The following is a 21734-nucleotide window of genomic DNA, read 5'->3' on the forward strand; positions in this document are numbered from 1 at the left end:
TGACTGGATCTTGGCAGCGAGCATAGCGGCCTGATATGTCTTCCTCCCAAAAGAATCAAAAGTCCTAGCTTCTCTGCCTGGTGGCGCAGAAGCATAGTCTAGTACTCCTGGCTCTCTTGAGGGCGGAGTCCACCATCATGGAATTGTGGGGTAACTGAGACCTCATCAACCCAGGTTCACCAAGGATCAGATACTGGGATTCAGCTTTTTTTCGGGACCACGGGGCCAGACAGAGGGGCTGACCAGTTTTGCATAAGGACTTCCTTCAGTACCTTATGCAGAGGAACTGTCACAGCCTCTTTATGTGGCGAAGAATAATCCAAGACCTTGAGCATCTCAGTCCTGGGCTCATCCTCAACCTCCACAGGGAAGGGAATAGCCGTAACCATTTCCAGGACAAAAGAGGAAAAGGACAGACTCTCTGGTGGAGACAGTCTCCTTTCTAGTGGAGGAGAAGGATCAGAGGGAATCCCAAAGGACTCATCAGAAGAGAAGTACCTGGGATCCTCATCTGACTCCCACGAATGCTCCTGCTCAGTGTCAGATAAAACCTGAGTTAAGGTGCTTCAACATTGGACCTGCCTCGACGCCGAGGAACAGTGACCTCTACGGCGATATCGAGAGGTCGATGCCCTGTCTGACTGTGGTGAAGCTCCCTCCACCGAAGGGGAGTCGACCTGGGTGGCAGCTGACACCAATGCCGCAGGCGGCACCCGCAGTCGGAGACCTCACAGCAGGAGAAGGGCCTGAGTCCGCTGCAGGAGATGGTACCGAAGGCGCAAGCACCTATGACACTGGAGCTGATTGACATAGCAGTCCCTCCAGAAGCTCTGGAAACAAGGCCTGGATGCGCTCGTTGAGAGCCGCCATTGGAGAAGGCTGTGGGGTCGGTGGAACAGGCAGAATCCGAGGAGGTACAGGAGCAGATACCGGGCTGCTGGGAGACCGACGCATTGGCACCTCCTGTATCGAGGGGGAGCAATCCTCTCAACGTCGACACTTCTCGGGTGCCGAGTCTCTCGACGCCCCGGAGCTCCCGGTACCATGTGTCGAGGGAGAGCGATGACGGTGCTTCTTTGCCTTCGCTCGACACCAGTCATTGAGACTCCTCGGTACCGACGAGGACAACGTGGAATCCTCACGCCTCCTAGGGGCTGGGTCCGATGAAGGCTGGTCCCTGGGGTCCTGCATAACAGGACGCCTTGAGACAGATGGAGACCCACTCGACGCCTCACTGCTCCCAGCACGAACTGGTCTCTGAGCAGCCATTACCTTTGCTCCCAACGTCGATGCTCCTGTCAATGTCGAAGGACCGGACAGAACCCTAAAAAGCTTTTCTCACTGGGCCTCTCGAGACGCTTGGGTCTGTTTCTTCATACAAAGACACAGACTACAAGCGGCTGGGCTATGGTTGGGCCCAAGGCACTGGATACACCAAGCATGGGTATCTGTACCTGAGATGGTCCGGTTGCACCGAGAACAACGTTTGAAGCCGCTGGGTGTCTTCGATGACGGAAGGAAAAACGGCCTCAGTGAAATCAAACGACGAGATTGTGCCAAAAAGGAGGCGGCACAAAAGGGAATAAACACGACCGCGCGGCCCAAAGGCCTGTCACGTCGAAAAATAAAGGAAACTTTAAAGATGGACAAAAAGAAACAAGAAAACTACAGGAATCTACTCAAATTATTATTATTTTTCTTTTTTGTAAAAAGACGACAAAGAAATAAAACAAAACTAAATCGCATAGAGTAGTTCTCTTTCTGGGCCTGAATGGAGCGCAGAGGAAACACTGCCGCTGAGAAAAAAGAACTGAGGTAGCACGCTTGTGCGTCGGGTGGGAAGTCGTCTGCGCATGTGTGGTGAGCGCGATTCGCGCGCCAGAACTCTATGGCAAAACCTTTTATTTTGCTTGCAAAATTTCCAATTCCTGGGCCGTCGTTGGACGTCAACCCACATGTGAGAACAAGCAGCCTGCTTGTCGTTGGAGAAAACAGAGTTACAACAACATTTTAACTGGACAAAAGAGCAGACTCATATCGAATTATGTGTAACTGAGAATATAGATAAATAGCAGGCCGTACCAGTGATGTTATGTGTCCATGGGGCACATCATCAGGATCCTCTTCCCTAACAGAGACAGGAAGGGTTAGGAGGTGAAGGAGCAATGGGAGAAAGAAGACAGAGTGAAAGAAAAGTGTTTAATTTCAGCAGACAATGAAATACTTCTACAATAGCTGCAGCCATACCAGTGATTCTGAAACCTCTCCTGGTCAAGTTTTCCTGATACCTACAATTAATACGCAAAATTTATCTCACACATATTCACTGCGCATATCCTGAAAACCCACAAAGCTACTGCTGCAAATTAATCAAACTACCATCCTAAGTGCAATCCCCCCTCCTAGAAAAAGATAATACAGACATTTTAATGTCATTTAGCTAAGCAGCACAGCGATCAGCAGAAGCGCATTGTCAGGAAGAACAGGAGTGCAACTTACATTTTAGCCAGAACATAGCCTACAATCTTCCCATTTTCATCTTCAGCAATGTAGGACAGCTGCAGGAAGAGGAGAAAGAGAGGAGCTTACTGGCAAGCAGGGAATGAAACAAGCCACCCTCACAAAGAAAGAAGAGATGCACCAAATCTTCAGTTCAGTTATCACAAGAGCCATAATAAGCTCCACACTCTTCCAGGCAATATACAACAGCATCTTATGCAAGATTCTCAGAAAAAACACAAACTGTAAATGATAAAATTAATTTTTATTTCCCAAACGGAAGCTGAATTTGAACCCAGGAGCCTTTTTCTCTCTTCACAGATGCTCCAGCTTACAATAGCACTGGCCTCAGGTCAATTTTCAATCGTGATTAGGATTATTATTATTTTTTTTTTTTAACAGGGGAAATGATCAAGATGGGTTGACGACATGACTTAAGGCCCTAATGCAGTTTGATAATTTCCCCGTAAATTAAAAAACACACAGTCAAAAAGAAAAAACTAATCGTGACTTAAAATTAACCTGAGGCCTGTGCTATTGTAAGCTGGATCAGGGGTGTCCTTTGGAGGGGGGAAACTGTGTCAGGCACCAGAGGATCAGGCAGTGGCTTTGTGGCCCAATGCTCTCAGGCTGCTGGAATAAACATTGTTTGCGAGGTGGCTCGCAAGCAACGTCATTCGTTTACCATGGTAGTCAGCAACCTGAAGGACTGTTATACCGCAGGTTGCTGACTTCCATAGTTAATCAAGCTGCGGTAAAAAAAATCATCTTTTATTGTACCTGTATACCTCCCCCCTCCCTCAGTGTTTATGGAGAAAAAAAAATCTCATTGCTGCACACAGTATCTTTCAGTACCATCAATAGCCAGCAAGTAAATAATCCAAGTCTTCATTCCATGTTCTAAAATTTTTCCTTTGAAAATCTTGTTATCCCACTCCTTTCTTGTCTCCCTCCAAAATCTTTTCACAGACCCAAAGAATTAACCCTGTAGTACCTGTTCTCCATGTACTCTTCAAATGGTGACAGGTTATTAAGAAATGCATTCACCTTTTGATTTCAGTTATTTCACTCATTCTATAAATATCCCACATTTACTTGATTTATATTCTCCACTCCAGGAGTTGCTGCTCTCTCTCATGCAAAGCCATCTCTATTTCAGCAGCCAAAACCACATCAATGCCAACGCCTCCGCTGTATCTCCCAATTCCCCAGGTTTCACAATATTATGGTAACATCATCCAGTCTACCTTGAATATATCAGTCATACTCCAATACACCTGTACTTTGGGATACCCCTACCACGTGTGGAAAGCTGTCTTTATGCTCACAGCAGCTCCAACATTCCTCATTCACATCTTTAAACATCTTACTCAGTTTCTAAGGTGGAAATTTACATTCCATAAAAAGGACCTTGTAACTACTACAAATCATTTCTATAGTGCTACCAGTTGTACGCAGCGCTTCACAATTGAACATGAACATTATGTTACTGTTGCTCTGGAAACCTCTCCCTATTCACGTGTTATGTCTTTCCCAAGCCCTAAGACGAGGCAGGAGTAGCTCTCTGGGCCATCATTCCTTTCGAGTGCCTGATAGAGCTGTAAAAGATGAATACCCCCTTTCAGGTATTTTATATCCATTTTGTTTGGATTCTCTAGGACATAGTAGAGAAATTAGATCTTCTTACCTGTTAATTTGCTTTCCTTTAGTCCCTCCAGACTGGCCCAGCTGGGTTATGCACTGCTACCAGCATGTGGAGACTGAGAATTTCTGACTTCTAAGTGAGCCTATATCTAAACTGCGCAGTCCTTCAGAGAAGCAGAATACGAAGACACCAAAGTTCCCATCTCCATATTCTGCTCATCTCTTGCATCACAGATCTGCACTTCAAGCACCTTAGCCAAGCTAGCAGCCAAATAACAAAAACAACAACAAAAAAACCCTCATAATTCAATTTGTCTTGTGAAAGGAAAGCAATCAAACTAGACCAACTCCTTGCAGTTCAATCTACACCAAATGAATCGACAGATACCACATATCCTCCAACAGACTGAACTTTCAAGAGAATACCAGAATAGGGCAAGTTCTGGGCCAGTATGAAGGAACTAAAGGAAAGTCAATTAGAAGGTAAGATCTAATTTCTTCCTCCTTAGTGTCTCTCCAGATAAGAATAGATTGACAGCTAATACCAAAGCAATGGAACTCATGCATGGAAGCCTTCAGAAACACCCAAGCATCAAATGCTGCATCACACCATGTCTGATAGTACTGGACAAACAAATGTAAGGATGACACCCTACAAGTGTTTCTGGGAAGAATCAGGGAGCTCTCGGCCCATGAAACCACTTGCCCCCCAGTGGATCCAGCCTCACCTTGGCTTCCCACCCAGGAGATATGCCGAAACAATTGCGTCCTTAATCTACCTAGCAATGGTAGCCTTGGACGCCATGAGATGCTTCCAACTGCCACCAAAGAGTACAAAGACGGTCAGAAATGCGAAACTCTTCTGTCCTCCATATTCCTTCAACACTCTCCTAACATCAAGTCTATCCAACTGAAACTGCTCTTCTGTACCTTTATTCTGTTCCAAAACTGACATCACAACTTGGTTGACATGGAAAGCTGACACCACTTTGGGAAGAAAGGAAGGCACCGGCCAAAAGAACCACCTTCTCCTTGGAAATTACCAGAAAAGGATCCCTGAAAGACAACTGCCTGTAATTCCAAAACGTTCCTAGCCCAAGGAGATAGCCACTAGAAATACTGCCTTCAAGGGGACATCATTAATTATGCCGCTGAATAGAGGCTCAAAGGGGGGTCTCACCAAGGATGCCAATACCAAATTAAGACCCCAGGAAGGAATGAAGGACGGCAAGGGGATTGCAAGAGCCAAACCATAATACAAAAACGAGCCAGATCTGGCATCTTCACTGGCCTCTTCCGCAAAAGATCCTCACATGTCAAAAGTTTCAATGGTGTGTCCACTGCCAAATGTACTATGTCTGCATACCACAGACTTCTTGGCCAGTCCAGAGCCACTAGAACCACTGGGCCATCATGGCACCCTATCCTTTGGAGAATTCTTCCCAGAAGGGATCATGGGATAAGCCAGGAGGCCACAACTGTGACAGGGTATCTATCTACACCCTCCAACTTCCAGTCCTTTATGTGGCTGGAAAAAATCAAGGCCTCGGCACTGCAGTATGTCACTATGAGATCCATTATCAACCAACACCACCATTGCACAATGTTGTCATATGCGTCCTGCCCTAGATCCAGAACATTCCTGCTGAGAAAGTCCACCTGGACGTTTTTCATTCCCACTCTTTATGAGGCCAAGAGATCTGAAAGATGACATTTTACCCAGGCCATAAGGGCTGGTTCCTCTGCCAGAAGTTCAGACTGAAGAGGTCCTCAATGAGCCTCTGAAAGGCACACACTGAACAACTTCCCCCCTGGAAAACCACACACACTGTGGGGAGACAGCCTAAAGAACAATCTCTACTCTTTTAAAATCTTTTTTTTCCCTTTCTTAAAGAGCTACTGTTATCCCCCATGGCACTCAAGTTCCCCTCATACGACAGAGGGGCTGAGACAGAAAAAACTCACTACAACTCCAGACCCCCAGAGGGAGTGAAGGAGGAGTGCTGGGGAGGTAGGAAGGGGGGGGAGGAACAGCCATCCAACTGTGGCATCCCCATGGCAAGGGAGACCACCATGGATCTCAGCCCCAGGCAGAACCTAATACTAGTTAAAAAAAAAAAATGAAAAAAAGTAGGTTATCAACCAGTAGGTCTCCCTCCCTGGGATCCTAGGCCCACCAAACCAACCTAGACTACACAGATTAATGCATCCTCCACCTGCTGGAGACTGAGAAATACAGATTATCTGAGGGACTGCACACTGCAGATTAGGCTCACTCAGGAATCAGGAATTCTCAGTGTCCACCTGCTGGTAGGTTTGCATAATCCATCAAATCTACTCTGGGCTGGTCTAGAAAAGTGCTAAGGAAGCTTAACCTGCAGGTACTAAAGATGGTTACCTCTTCCCAAATCAATCTGCCTTCTCAGCTCCTCAGAGGGCCTATCATAAAGAGACCCCTCTTTTGCCACACCCTATGGCTCCCATACATCTGTCCTGGTACAAAATTATTAAACCTTATGGAAAGGAACCTAGCAAATATTTTATCCATTAACCTGTCAGAAACCCATATATTCAACATAAGCACAACATATAGGCTGTTGGTCTCTATAGCCTTTTTATTCAAACATAGGTTAAGCTAACCCATTCAGTGGCGTATTCCCCACCTCTGCTTGTTCTATTCATATCCACTGTTCCTCCTTCCCCTAGTGGTGTAGCTACGGGGGGCCACGGAGGCCTGGACTCCCCCAAATTGGCTCTAGGGCCTCCGGTTTGTTTGTCCAGTGCTGGTCTCCACCGCATTGCCTCCCCTGCTCTTCCCCTTACGTCATGTGCATGCTCATTTTAATTAAATTGAAAACGAGTATGCACGCGATGTGAGAAGAAGAGTAGGTCAGGCAATGCGGCGAAGACCAGAGCTGGACAAACGCTTCAGCTGGAGGAGGTTGGGGACCCCCATCAGCCAAGGTATATGAGGAGGAGGGAGCAGCGGGCCAAAATGCGCCCCCTCAGTTTGGGCTCTGGACCCTCTCCATGTCGAGGTCTGGCTAGGTCACTGCCTTCCCCATTCCTCTCACATAAACCACCACCTACACTTGGCAATCAGATAATGTATCTTTACTCAAGGGACCCTAGACCTCCTTTACCTCCTTGGGTAAATACAGGACCTTCCTTGCTACTCTTGGAGGCTATCCCCTAGAAGGTAAAATTATGCCTTACCTGATAATTTTCTTTCCTTTAGTCACAGCAGATGAATCCAGGAACTGGTGGGTTGTATCCGCCTACCAGCAGGTAGAGATACAGAACACGGAAGACTAAGCAGTGACCTTGGACGTCCAGCTCCTTACCACTTCAGTATAGATCTCATCCACAAAGCAGAAGAGAGGCAAAAAGAAGTGAAACAAAAGCCTTCCTCGCAACAATGCAGCAACAGCCGAACAAGAAATTTCAAGGAAAACTATAATACATCTACTTCCGTATCTCTTCTAGTTTCTCTTCGTATCTCTTCTCTCTTTCTTTTTTTTACATGACAGAAATTACTGACTCGAAAGAGAAAAAGAAAATGGAGCACGCGGCCACAGCAAATGGGTAGGGATCCTGGACTCATATGCTAGAACTAAAGGAAAGAAAATTATCAGGAAAGGCATAATTTTACCTTCCTTAGCCTCAGCAGCAGATGAATCCAGGAACTGGTGGGATGTATAAAAGTAATCCCCTAAACAGGATGGGAAACCGCCGCTCCCCAAGAGAGCACTGTCGCCCCAAAATGAGCATCTGCACGCGCAGCAACATCAAATCTGTAGTGTTTAACAAAGGAATGTCGCGAAGCCCAAGTCATCGCCCGACAAATATCATCCAAAGAAAGGATGCCCGTTTCAGCCCAAAAAGTAGCTTGTGCACGAGTCAAATGAGCTCACAACTCGGAAGGAGGAGCCTAACCCTTGATAACGTAAGCTGAGCAAATGGCTTTTTTAAGCCACCAAGCAATGGTTGCTTTGGACGCAGCATAACCTCGTCTAGGACCGGACAAAAGCACAAACAGATGGTGCGAGCACCGGAACTCATTCGTCATCTGGAGATATCAAAGAGCACGACACACATCCAGACAATGAAGAATAGAAAAGTTGTCCGGAAAATCAGACTTCCGAAAGGAAGGTAGGAACAGAGGCTGATTCAAACGAAAGGCTGACATGACCTTAGGCAAAAAGGGCGGAACCGTCCGGAGAATAACCCTCGAATCGGAAAATTGCAGGAAGGGTTCCCGACACGACAACGCCTGGAGTTCAGATATCCGACGCGCTGAGGAAATGGCTACCAAAAACACCGTCTTCAGAGTAAGATCTTTATCAGAGGCCAAACGCAGCGGCTCAAACAGCAACCTGAAAGGCACTCAGCACAAGGTTGAGCTTCCAAGAAGAACAAGGACGCCGCACCAGAGGTCGAAGGTGAAGAGCACCCTTCAAAAATCATGTCACATCAGAATGAACTGCAAGAGATGAGCCTGACACCCACCCTCGATAACAGGCCAAAGCCGCAACTTGAACTCGCAGAGAATTATACACCAAACCCTTCTGCAAACCCTCCTGGAGGAAAGCCAAAATCTGGGAAACAGAAGCCTTAAAGGGGGACCATACTCGTTCCGCACACCACGATTCAAAAGTGCACCACACCCTGGCATAAGCCGTAGTAGTGGAACGTTTCCGGGCTCGAAGCAAGGTTGCAATGACTGGATCAGCATAGCCCTTCTTCCTCAGCTTCGCCCTCTCAAGAGCCAAGCCGTAAGACCAAAGCAGGAGGTGTCCTCCATCTGTACTGGACCCTGGTGAAGAAGTCCAGGAGAGAACGGAAGACACAGAGGAGGCTCCACCAGCAGACAACTCAAATTCGCATACCACGGATGGCGAGGCCAGTCTGGAGCAATCAATACTACCAGACCGGGATGAAGAGAGATTTGCCACAGAAGACGTCCGATTAGGAGCCAAGGCGGGAAGATGTAGAGGAGGCCGCACTTTGGCCAGGGTTGTAAGAGAGTGTCCAGCCCTGTGGATTCAGCCTCCTTTCTTTTGCTGAAGAACTTCAGAACTTTGGCGTTTTTCTGATGGGTCTGAAATATTCACAGCTTCCAAAGCATGTGGGATGAGGGAAGGAAGCTCGTCCTGATGAAAAATCCGGACAGACGTCGGATCATCTTGCTCCGCAGGGAGCAGCTCACTATCCTCAAGGTCCTCCAGCCTAGAAGGATGGCCAGAGTACCCAGAACCCGCCAAAATGGAAGGTGGAGATGAGGACCCACAGACCCTCCCTCAGGCGAGGACGCTAGTCTCCTGCGCTTAAAAGCAGGATCTTCAAATTGGAGCTGTGACCCAAAATCCTCCTGACCAGAAACAGCCTCTCTGCCCTTTAAGCAGACTGAATGAGAGGGGTAGGGCAGAGGAGCCAATCCCTTCTTCATTAAGTAAACCTGATGCAACATTAAAATAAACTCCGTAAAAAACTCCACACTTGACCTGGTAGAAGCAGAAGCATCAGAAAGAGAAGTTCCAGCCAGCCCTGCAGAAAAGAATACCTGCGGAAATAGAAGCAGAAAGGCGGGAAGCATCAGAGCTACAAAACGGCGCTGAATCCACAGCTGCTTCAGGTGCGGCTACAGCGACACGCCCAGCACCGTCAAAAGCGCAGGAAGATTCCCCGACAGACTGTAGGGCCTCCTCAGCGCCGGCAATCAGATCCGAGCATTTCTCTATGCACACCCCCGCTGCAGAACATCGGGAACCACAGCGGGAGCATCTTTTGACACCTTCCTCCGCCATAGCGCAATCCGCCCCTCCGGAGCCAAACACAACGCAAAGCAAAGGTACTCACCAGAGCCTAGGATAAGCTCTCAATGGCGGCGGCAGCTCTCAAAGGGAGTCTAAGCAGCACTCCCACTCCCTACAGCTCGGAAGGAGTAAGGCAGGCAGAGCTGCTTTTTTTTTTTCCCCCTTGCCGGCGTAAGCTGCAATGCTGTGAGGAGAGCACTAGCTTTTTTTTTTGCAGCAGCAGAGAAAGAACCGGGAGCAGAGAGCAGGGGAAAGACGGGGTAGGACAGGGACCTGCCAAACAAGTATGTCCTCAAGGTGGGCAAACCTCAGCCACACGTCCCCAAGCTCAACTGGCTGACAGCCCTAGATCTCCCCAAGCAGAATCCAGGAGCTGGAAGGAATCTGTCCACCACCTGCTGGAAATAGAGATATACTGAAGTGGTAAGGAGCTGGACGTCTAAGTTCACTGCTTAGTCTTCAGTGTTTTCTATCTCCACCTGCTGGTAGGCGAATACAACCCAGCAGTTCCTGGATTCATCTGCTGCTGAGGCTAAGGAAGTAAAATTGAAAACTTTTTTTGCACTCTCCTAAGGATCTTATTTGGAACCTCTACTGGTAAGGCTATAACAAATATAATACTCTTTTAGTGGCAATTCAACCCAAGCAAGACAAATTTGAACCTACTCAAGTTTCTAAGTCCCTTTGTATGGTCTTCATGGACAATGCTTGCAAAAACCACCTGTAGCTAATTAACCAATATTTTACTAGCAATTTAGGATCTTCATTTGTCAGTGAAATAGGTCTTGTCTGGTCACAACAGTAGTGCCCATGACATTCACAGGCCCAGGGATATCTGTAATTACCAAGTTGAACACTATTTGTGATACATTAGATAGAGAGAGAGATGGTGTGGTACATGGGTATAAAGGACTAAGACAGGGTTTCCCAAATCCATCACAGCGATTCCACAGCCAGTTTGTTTTCAGGATCTTCTTAATGACTATTCAAGAGAAATGTGTATGTACCAAGTACCCTGTGAATACAACTATATATTCATTGTGGATATCCAGAAAACCCAACTGGCTGTGGGGCTACCAGGATGGGTTTAGGAAGCACTAGCCTACAGTATACTAGGGTTTTAAATACTAACCAGGTTTACAAGTGCAGCTCTTCAAAGGTAGAGGGCATGGACCAGAAAGACAGGAAGGAGTAAGGGAAATCCTTCTAGAAAGTAGAGAACATTGTGACAGCAAGAATAATTCTATCATCCAGATTTCCTTTCTGCCTGCAAAAATGATAATTGTAAGGAATCTATGATTGAAATCCAGTCGTTGATGAAGACAACTTAAGAATATTGTTGTGATGGCCAAAAATGATTTTTTTGGTTTTGGGTTTGTTTGTTTTTTTAATGATCCCTCCATTTGCTGCTTTATAAAGTAACTGTAGTGTTTTCACACTCAACGATTATAGTGAATTGCAAATATGATAAAGCTTCTGATCAAGAGACTGGAGAGCAAAAAACAAAGGTAAACTTTGCAAGAGAGATACTGGGAGGCCTTGCACAGAGGACAGAGGGAAAACAGATGTCCATGAATGACTGTCTCACCTGAGGCCATGACAAACCATGGTAGAAGTAATATTTCATTTGATAGTTCTCAGGCAAGCACAAGAGGTTACAGTGCTGCATGTTCATGAGATCTTCTGGCTGCAAGAAAAGAAATGGAACACAGTCAGATGCAGAAACCTGCTATGCACATCACAACTGTAAGGGGGGAGGGGGTTTCCAATTTAAAGCAACACTTACACTCCATATAACTTTCTAAATTAGATTAGCTGCTGTCATTGCCACTCGTCTTGCCCATCAATTCTGACGGCTCTGGACAGAGGGGCCTTATACACTAGAGAGTTGCACGGGGACAGAAATCTTACACATCCCCGCTCGTCCCTGCTGGAATCTTACCCGTCCCCACTGGAATGTTACCCATCCCCATCCATCCCCGCAAACATGTAACCCATCCCAACCCATCCCCACCCATCACTGTAAGAATTTAATGGTACATAAAAGAAAATTCCAGTCAGCTCCCTCAGTCTCTCTCTGGATTTGAGCCACAGCACTGTAGGCAAGGAAGGAATGGAAGCTGAAACTTGGAACACTCTGGTGTGCACATGTAAGATTTGTCTCTGATTTACTGGCACTGTGTGCTGAGAGGTCACCACATGTATGCGCCAGTAGGTCAGGTGACATCTGATGCTCATGCCTGTGTCAGTGACAGCAAATAAAGACCTGAATGGTCCATCCAGTCTGCTCAATAGTCACACTCATTATCAATCCATGATTAAATCAATGAGTGTGATATTATATACTTGATTATGGTCTTCCTTTTGTGTTTCTGGAACATAGACCATAGAAGTCTATCTGGCCCTATCCTTATGTTCCAACTGCTGGAGTTGTTGTTGAAGCCCACTCCAGTCTATTCGTCTTCTCATTTGTGGGACACAGATCGTAAAAATCTGTCCAGAACTGTCCTTATGTTACAGCCACTGAAGTTGCTGCCTAAGCCCTTAACAGCCCATCCTAAAACAGACTTCCATATATTAGATACAGACCATACAAGTCTGCCCGGTATTGGCCCTAGTTAATCACAGCCAGAGTCGCCATCTAAGCATTACTTCACACATCCACACACATGCAGTCATTTAAGGTTAGGTTTTTTATAACTTCCATTTTCTAATTAGAAAATGTGTTCATCCCACGTCTTTTTGAATTCCATCATCATTTGTGACTCTACCACCTCCTTAATGGAAAGTTTTCCACATTTGTGCTGTTAAAGCAAGAAGGAAGAGGAGGAGGAGGAGACAGCACTCAAAGAACTTGGTACTCGGTAGATGAGAGGCTGGTGCAGGTGTAGCTTACACTTCCACAGGAACCCCGCAGAACTGCTTCCATCCCCGCGGGAACCCCACAGGAACTGCTTCCGTCCCCACGGAAACCCCACAAAACTGCTTCCGTCCCCACGGAAACCCCGCAAAACTGCTTCCGTCCCCACGGAAACCCCACAGAACTGCTTCCATCCCTGCGGGAATCCCGCAGGTTCCGCGGGATTCCCGCAAACCCCGTTCCTGTGTAGCTCTATCCAAAGTTTTAACCCCAATTCTAATCATTCGTATCTGATATTTCAGCAAAGATTAAGATCACTTCATTATAGGCCATTCTGACAAGAACCTATGTAATAAGCATTTATTCTCGAGAGCATAACATGGAAGAAAAACTACTGTAAATCCTAGGGTGACAAAACAGATTGAGTGATAAAGAGAGAAGAACAGTACGTGAAATTCACTCCTTGAAAGGAAGAGTTTAGTAATGTGCCTCAGGGATCAGTTCAGAGGCTGGATAGTTTAATCTACAAAAATAAAACTTAAGGTCCACAAGAGCAGACAGACCCGAAGAGAATGAAAAGTGATGTAAAAAAAGCTTGATGTGGTCAACTGCTTAACAATCCAAATCTAAATGAAAAATATTGAGTTGGGCATCTGGAGTGGAATATGTGAAGGGGTAGAGGAGGGAAACATATTTATTTATAATATCAAACATGGTTTTAGGGAGCTTCCAATAGAAAAGCAAATAGACAGTTACATAATCAGATACTAACATAACCATAAAAAAAATACATTACAAACAATAGGTTCGATATTCAAAGTGATATAACCGGACAGAAATGGCTCCTAACTGGTTAAATTGCCTGTTTAAAGTTAACTGCAAATTTTCAGTGGCACTTACCCAGTTAGAGCAGAAATGAAAACAGACTATTTTGGGGGTGTTCCGGGAGTAGAGTCGGAACCTAATCTAATGTGAACGTTTATACTCCACTTAACCAAATTATGACTCAAAGCAGATTACAAAAAGAGAACACATAAATCATATAAAAATATAAAACATCAGAATTCTAAAAGTTAATTACTTAATAAGTAGTGTTCAAAGAAATAAGTTTTCAAAAACATCTTAAACGTAAAATAATCAAAAGCTCTAAAACTGTATGGTAACTTATTCCAAAGTTCGGGTTGTGATCTATGTCTTATTGTAGAATTTGATGGAATTGTTAGTCAAATTCCCTGCAATGAACACAAGGATTTAGTTGAAGAGAAAGAGAAATAGTTGTACATAGGTGCCAAACCATGTAAAATTTTGAAAACAACTAGCAAAAGTTTAAAGTTAATTCTAGTTTTCACTGGAAGCCAATGTAATCTTAAAAGAAACAAGGTGGCATGATCAATGAATTTATCCCCAAGAACAAGTTTAGCCACCTCATTCTGCACAATTTAGAATCTATGTAGTTGAGAGTCAAGAATGCCTAACAAAATAATATTGCAATAGTCCAATTGACTCATTATAGTAGCCAGCAATACCGTTTGCAATTCATATGGATCCAAAGGTGGTTTAGTTCTACATAACAGTTTAAGGGCCAGATGCACTAAACTTAAGGAGCCATTAACGAGCAAGTAGTAAAACATGGCATGTACAAAAGGCTTCTCCGAGCCATTTTCCGATCACGTTAGCAGCTAACGAAAACGGAATGCAGATGAGCAAGGGAAAATTAGGTTCTTACCTTGGTAATTTTCTTTCCTTTAGTCACAGCAGATGAATCCATTAACTGATGGGTTATGTCCACCTACCAGCAAGTGGAGATAGAGAACACTGACAAACCATAGTGCTCTATGGACGGCTAGCTCCATCTGCCTTCAGTATTTGAAACTTCCAAAGCAGAGTGTATCCTCAAAGTAGAATAACATGAACTTTCCTCACAGCGAACGAATGCCCCAGAACATGAGCAATAATCACAGAAAGGAGGGACAACAGGGAATTTACCCGTCTGTGTTTTGCGTCCTTCCAATGTTCAGGGGAATCAGCCAGCCCCGGGCCATCAACACCCAGGAGGAAACCAGGTAGCAGCGCAGTGTCAGACACGTGCGGCAGAGCTCTTTTCAGCATGAAAGCTTTATGCATTAAAAGCACAAACTCCGGGGAGGAACACTCACCCTGACCCTCCATCTCCGAATCAGGAGAAACAGGAACAGGAGCTCCTCTGGTAGCCTCTAACCGAGGCGTCCCCCTGCACTAAGACTCCTCTGCTACAGCGAGGGTCGAGGCGTGCAGCGCTTCCAAAATGGCGCCCACTGCCAACTCCATTGAGCGGGAAGAATCATCGCTCGCCATGCTCGTACCAGCTCTAGCGTCTAAAGAGCACGTCTTACAGAGCCCCGCTGCTGATCTACGTTTACCACCACGGGTGCAGCATTTAACTGCTTCAGCAGCCATCGTCCAACTGGACGGAATTATATAAGTAAAATGGCGGCTTCACACCAAAACTTACCCCGATTGGAATGGCGTCTCCGGGACCTCCCCGGAGGAACTGGGCACCACTCTAACCTCAAAAGACCAAGTCAAACGAGCTCCGGTCACGCTGCATGTAGAAAATAGCCTCAGAATAGCCACACAGAACCAATGCGTATTCCTTTTTTTTTTTTTTTTAACACTGTGAGGAAAGTTGGAGGCAGGCAGCAACAGAGGTACTCCGGTAGGCAGGGGGATGGGTAAGACAGGAAAGGGCAAACCTATATGCCTTCAAAGTGGGCACCACCAGCCACAACACCCCTGCTTCAACTGGCAAAAGCACAGGAGCCACCCCAGGCAGAATTTTTCCAGGAGCTGATCAAGCTACGTCCACACCTGCTGGGAGACAGAGCAATACTGAAAGCAGATGGAGCTAGCCGTCCATACAGCACTATGGTTTTTCAGTGTTCTCTATCTCCACCTGCTGGTAGGCGCACATAACCCATCAGTTAATGGATTCATCTGCTGCTGATGACAAGGAACACAAAATATTTGCTTATCCAATTTTACCTTATCAGCTTCTATGTATTCCTCCACTTCACCTTTGAGTTTCACAATACCACTTTTTGCACTTCCTCCTATCATTAATATATCTAAAAAAATTTTGTCCCCCCCCCCCAATTTTACTGTATTGGCTACTTTTTCTTCCATTTGCATCTTTGCTTTCCTGACTACTCTACCAGCTTCTCTTAGCTTCCCCAGACATTGTCACCAGTCTTCCTCTGTTTGCAATCTCTTGTAGTTCATGAAGGCTAAACTTTTTTCATACCTTTTCAGCTACTACTTTTGAGAACCAAAGCAGCCTTCTTTTCCTCTTACTTTTTATTACTTTCCTTACAAAAAGGTTTGTTGCCCTTAAAATAGCTCCTTTCAGTTTTGCCCACTGATCTACTTCTTCTAACTAACAACTCCTTGAGGTAATCCCACATACAAACAACTTTTGAAGTCTAGAACCTTCACTTTTGAATAAATCTTCTCCACACCATTCAGTGATCACTGGATACCAGATGATCATCAGAAATACTCTCCCCATCTATATCCTGAAAGACCACATTAAAAAGCACAGACTCAAAACAAATATAAGGAACTAAAATATTCTGCCTGTGAAGCCAACTGAATAACCCGCCCACAGCAAAGAGAAATACTTAAAATTCAAAAACAGCACACTGGCACTGCGATTCCTAGGAGCTGGGGTAACCTACAAGAACAGCGATTACAAATCTAAACAATAGACAGCACAGTTAATACCAAACTTTAACAAGCACGGGAAGACAGATTTTAATGTGGGAAAGAGCATGGTGGTAGCTTTAAGTATTAATTCTGTAAGAAGCAAATGTGAAGAAAGTAAGGCCTCAAACAGACAAGGTGGTGGAGGTCATCACCCAAACACAGTGGTTCTCAACCCAGTCCTTGAGACACACCCAGCCAGTCTGGTTTTCAAGACATCCACAGTGAATATACATGAGAGATTTGCATGTTATAAAGACAATGCAGTGGAATCTCATGCACATTCATCACTTGACTAGTTGGGTGTGTATCGAGGATTGTGTTGAGAAACTTTACTCTTAACTGATTCTGTATTTGCTGGGGGAGGATATGGTGTAGGAAAATGGATAAGAGATCAGATAAAAGATACTGGAGAAAGGAGATTGTTGTTGGGTTGCATATGAAATTCATATGTGCACCCATCAAAGTATCTGGCAATCTGGCTCAAGGGTATCTGATGCTCTAAGCAAACTCTGAGCTATCCTTGGGGGGGGGGGGGGGGATTGCTGAAGACCCTTTCCCCTTCCCTTAATCTCCCATTCTCTTCCCTCCTCATATCTAGCATCTTACCTTTCCTACCCCTTGTGTGTCCAGCATCCCCCCTTCCCTTGCTTTCCTCCAGGTATCCAGCATCTCCCCTCTTTCATTCCTGCAGGTTGCCACTGCTGGAACTGTGCCGCCACTGCCACACCCTCTATCAGGCCAGCACTATAGTACAGCAAGAGTGGCTGACGCAGGGCCTTTAACAGATACTTACAGTCCCATCTCTTCTGAATGCCTGCTCAGAGAGAGCCCATGTCGACTTGAGGCCCCTTACTTGCTACTTTCATTCTGCTTTAAAGCTGTTGGTGATTGTCACATCAGCACTGGCACTATCCCCACATGGACACCTAGTCTGCCTAGTGACCGGGCCATTCCTGCAAGTTGGGCAGACTAGATGGGCCACATTGGTATTTTTCAGACAACCTTCACTATGTTTATATCATTCAACCAGTTTTCCACCAGATATCATTGAAATAACTACAGAGTCAAAATCGTCGTTACTGTCTGGAAGCGAGTGGAGTTCAGTTTTTTCATGGAAACTGAGGGAACAGGAATGGAGGGTTGTATTATGGAAAAAAAAAAAAAAAAGCACTAGTCAGCCTTTTAAATAGGTCAGCCCCATCTGACTGGAACATTTGAAAACATAGGCACATTTTTTAATTGAGTTGCCACTGCAATGGGAGCTAATCCAGCTTCTTCAGAATCAGGTAAACAAAGATCCACCATATCCTGAATAAAATAAAACTATTTAAGTGCTCTGCAGTAAACTCTGGTATAGGGGAACTGCTGTAGTTGACTCTGCTGGTCAAAAAAGCATCAGTGCAGGCGACAGGCGAGTAGTGGTGAATATTCTGAAACCATGTGGGCGTTACCAAAGACAGACAGGTTTGAGAAGCCCTGATCTGATCTATCATATTGAAGCAGAAAGTAAACTGGATAAATCTTACGTTCCTTATTTCTGATTTTCTACTTTTGTCTATTACAAGATTTCCCAATTGTAGGGTACATATTATACTGTTCTCTCGGTGCCTATCCTGTTCCTTGCATGATTTCCTCTGGCATTTCCCAGACGGAATTGCAAAATCGATGCCTAATTCCAGTCCTTTTTTAAAACCCTGTCCCCTACATTCTGCTACCTGGAGTGCCGGGTTCTCGTTTTTTTTAAGTGTCTCAATGTGTGGGAGATAGGTAAATTAACAATAAAGAAAAGAAAGGTAGGCACAGCTCAAATTTTTCTTTCCAAGGCCTGGCCCAACCACCAGGCAGCATAAGTATGCTTGAAGAAAGCAAATAAAAATATCTTTCTATTTCTATTAAATAGAACAACATTAGAAGTTACCAATCTGTTTACATTTGGGGAGAAACGCCTGCATGCTAAAAATGAAGTGTACGTTTAACTAAATACCGACATTTATGGCCTCAAAATAATACAAAAATTCATTATAATTAAAATACATAAAACACACAAGACTAGGCCGCTGCGAAAGCGAGGCCTGCGCCCTCGAGTGACGGGGAAGGGTCCGCTTCACCCTCCCCTAGGCACCAATGCTAGGCGAGCCCGAGGACTCACGGCCTCCCCTCCCTTTTTCTCACCCGGGCGTTGCGGATATTCATTGCAGCAGAATGCGGATGAAACCGGGGCGAGAGGAACACACGCGACGAGCAGCTTCCACGCGCGGCTCTACAACCCGGTTCACTGCCCGCTTCAAAGATGGCTGCCCGGACGCCTCATGTGGGCCCTGCCTCGTTAATACCTACTACGCCTTCTCTTCGCGTAGGGTAGGTGTTTCATTGCCCATTACAAAGATGGCCGCCACAAGCATCGGAAGAAGGGCGCACATGTGACCGTCTGTTAATGTCAATTGTATGTTTGCCCTCAATAAAGATATCCGCTTTTTCTTTTCCTACAGCCATCATACCTTACCAGGGGGCTGAAATACCAAGAGGCATATTTTCAAAGCACTTTGGGAGGTGTTTTAATTCCTCCCCCTAATGGACCTCTTTCTGACTCCTTCACACGGGTGACTAAAGGTACTTATTTCATATAACAGGTTCTGTATAGTTTCTCTAACCTCCATTGTCACCCAATCATAAGGGGGTCTGTTCTGGGGTGGCATTAGGAGCTGTAATTGAAAACTAATTCCCATTACTACTGCTTTCTGTTTCTCAGGATCTAGGTATATTCTGGGCCATTTGTGCTCCCACATAAAGCCTATTAAAAATCTGTCCAAGTTTCTCCAAAGACTGAGTGTCACTTGTATGTGATCTGCCTTGTAGGCTAGATGTAAGGTACAGAGAAGATAAAATCAAGAGAAATAAAGACAGAGATAGGTTTAAATAAATAAATACATTTTATTTCTTACCCAAAGACAAGTCTTCAAGTTGATACAAATACAGACATCAGATTCTGCTTTCAACCGCACAGGGCTTCGCCGTCTGGAGAGGACTCTCAAACTAAGTCAAAATCTCACACCTTTTATACTCTATCCTCTCCATAGAAGTGAATGGTGAGGAACCTAGCTCCTTATATGTCTCCACTTCCTGAGATCATACTTTCCCATGCGATCTGCGATCTGATGTGCCCACCTCCTTCCGTTCTCAGCTACTGCTAATTATCAACATGTTTTGGGAAGCGTTGAGATAACAGTTTCACATCTTCCGGCTGCAATACTTTTCATACCTTTCTCATGAACTCTGTATTACCTCTGTATCATTGTATACCAAAACTAATAAGCTCCATTTTATTCATCTGATCTTTCATTACAGGTGCTATATTTGAATTAAAAATTGTACCAATTTGTGGCAGGACTCATTGTTCAGACCTGCTTTTTGCAGATTCTCAAATATTAAATCACTTACTTGTTGTTTGGCCTAGTCAGTACTTTTTCAGTTGTTTTTAGGCTGCATAGCTTTGGCCAGCAATATTCCAGTGGTAGCCTTAAAGCTAGGCCATATATTAACATTCCCCTCTTCACCCTATCCCATAGGGTGACACCAGGGTTAACGTACCTTGGTACCATCCATTCCAGAAGGTATTCTATGAGGCCATCAAATTATCTGAGTCTTAAGATCAACTGGTACAATTTGTTTAGTTTTCGGTTGAGACCTACTCAAACCTGTAGCGAGAAATGTTTTTATGAATGGGACTAATCCATGAGCTCATTTACAAAATCTCATGACATATAGGTATGCGGGTAATAGTAATTTCAGGTGGATCATACTAATAGGCTGTTTAAGGTTGTAGGTATTCAGAATCCTAAAACAGGTCAGGATTCCTGGACCTTACTAGTACTCATCATTGGCATCCAATCATGAGCACTAATAAGTGGATAGCAAGTATGACCTGGAAGTATGGGAAGCATTGTATATATCCGTTACCCCTCTTGGAGCTTAGTCAAACCTACAGAAAGACATGCGGCTCAAGTAAGCCTACACCAAAGTTAAACAATTGCATAACAGGTTGATACTAACAGAGTTTACATCTACATTATGATATCTTAGCTAGTATTAGGGTTTGATGTTACCCTTGTATCTGAACAATATCAATTTTCACTTTAAATTACATAAACAGAAATAACGGGAAAACTCTTAGAAAAACAATTAGAACAATAAAGGAAATAATAGGAAATAATAGGAAAATAAAAATAAAACCTTTTCAATATCTAGACAGGATTGTTGCTAAACTGAAAATAAAACAAAATATGAATCTATAATGTCCATAAACAGCAACAGTAGTTCTCAAATTAAGTATCAGTTCTAAATTCTCTTTCATCGATCATGGTTGAGGCGGTGGAAGCGTTGAAGAATCTGGAAGATCTAACAGGGCTGGATTTTCAGGCTGGCTTGCTGAAGGAAGTTGCCGGTCTTGAGATGGTTAGGCTCGTAACATCTGCGGCTGAGTAAACACGTATATCTTTCACATGGACCCAAGACTTGTGGTCCAGTAGTTTGCAAGGTGTAAAGGTCATTGCCACAACCTTGGGGGATCTAACATCATTTGGGCCAGGATAGATCTTGAAGATGTACTTGTGGTGTACAAACTGGGATCTTTCCATGTCTTTATTCTAGGCATGCAAAAGGGAACCCAGAAGGGTTCAATAATGAAAAGCCAATTTACATAAATAGCAAGACAGATTGGTAATTATTACAAAGGCATGATCAAATAACAATGGTAAAGTATATGGAACAAAAGAGAAAAACAATTAAAATTTAGAGATGATGGTAAATGTTCAATTATTGATGTATGGAGGGCAATGCGTCGCCATTTATCGCCAATAGATATGGAATCTTCACCTACGATGACTACCATTCACCAAGGGTTGAGCCCTCAGCTGCAGGAGGCCAGCAGGACTTACGAGTTAGAAGGGTAGAGGCCAAAGCTTTGTGTAACTCCAGCAAGTGGAGAGCCTATCTCTTTTGCTCATGGACCAATTGATGCATCTGTCGAAACTCACGCTGAATAATGTCTCGTTTCTCACACCAGGTAATGTTGGGGTCTGTGCATCTGTCTTTTAATTTAGCGATTCTTTGCTGCAACACAGCTCTTCTTTGCTAGCAGTCGTCTCCTCGGTAAGGGACGTCAACGGAATTCCGGT

At 44.7% G+C, this 21734-nt stretch overlaps 1 protein-coding gene across 1 annotated transcript in view; it reads right to left on the reverse strand.

The window, feature by feature from the left end:
- The window catches only part of LOC115463515 (N-alpha-acetyltransferase 10-like), a 28189-nt gene extending 9296 nt beyond the window's left edge, over window positions 1–18893 (reverse strand). The window contains exons 1-4 of the mRNA XM_030194095.1: window positions 18733–18893; window positions 11548–11646; window positions 2500–2558; window positions 2083–2128 (exon numbers count right to left, since the gene is read on the reverse strand). Of these exons, the coding sequence (XP_030049955.1) occupies window positions 2083–2128; window positions 2500–2558; window positions 11548–11646; window positions 18733–18753 (225 nt within the window). The 5' untranslated portion in view covers window positions 18754–18893. The remainder of the gene's footprint in view (window positions 1–2082; window positions 2129–2499; window positions 2559–11547; window positions 11647–18732) is intronic.
- Between the last annotated feature and the right edge of the window lie 2841 nt (window positions 18894–21734).

Source organism: Microcaecilia unicolor, chromosome 2 (genome assembly GCF_901765095.1).
Source record: "Microcaecilia unicolor chromosome 2, aMicUni1.1, whole genome shotgun sequence".
In the NCBI taxonomy this organism is placed as follows: Eukaryota; Metazoa; Chordata; class Amphibia; order Gymnophiona; family Siphonopidae; genus Microcaecilia; species Microcaecilia unicolor.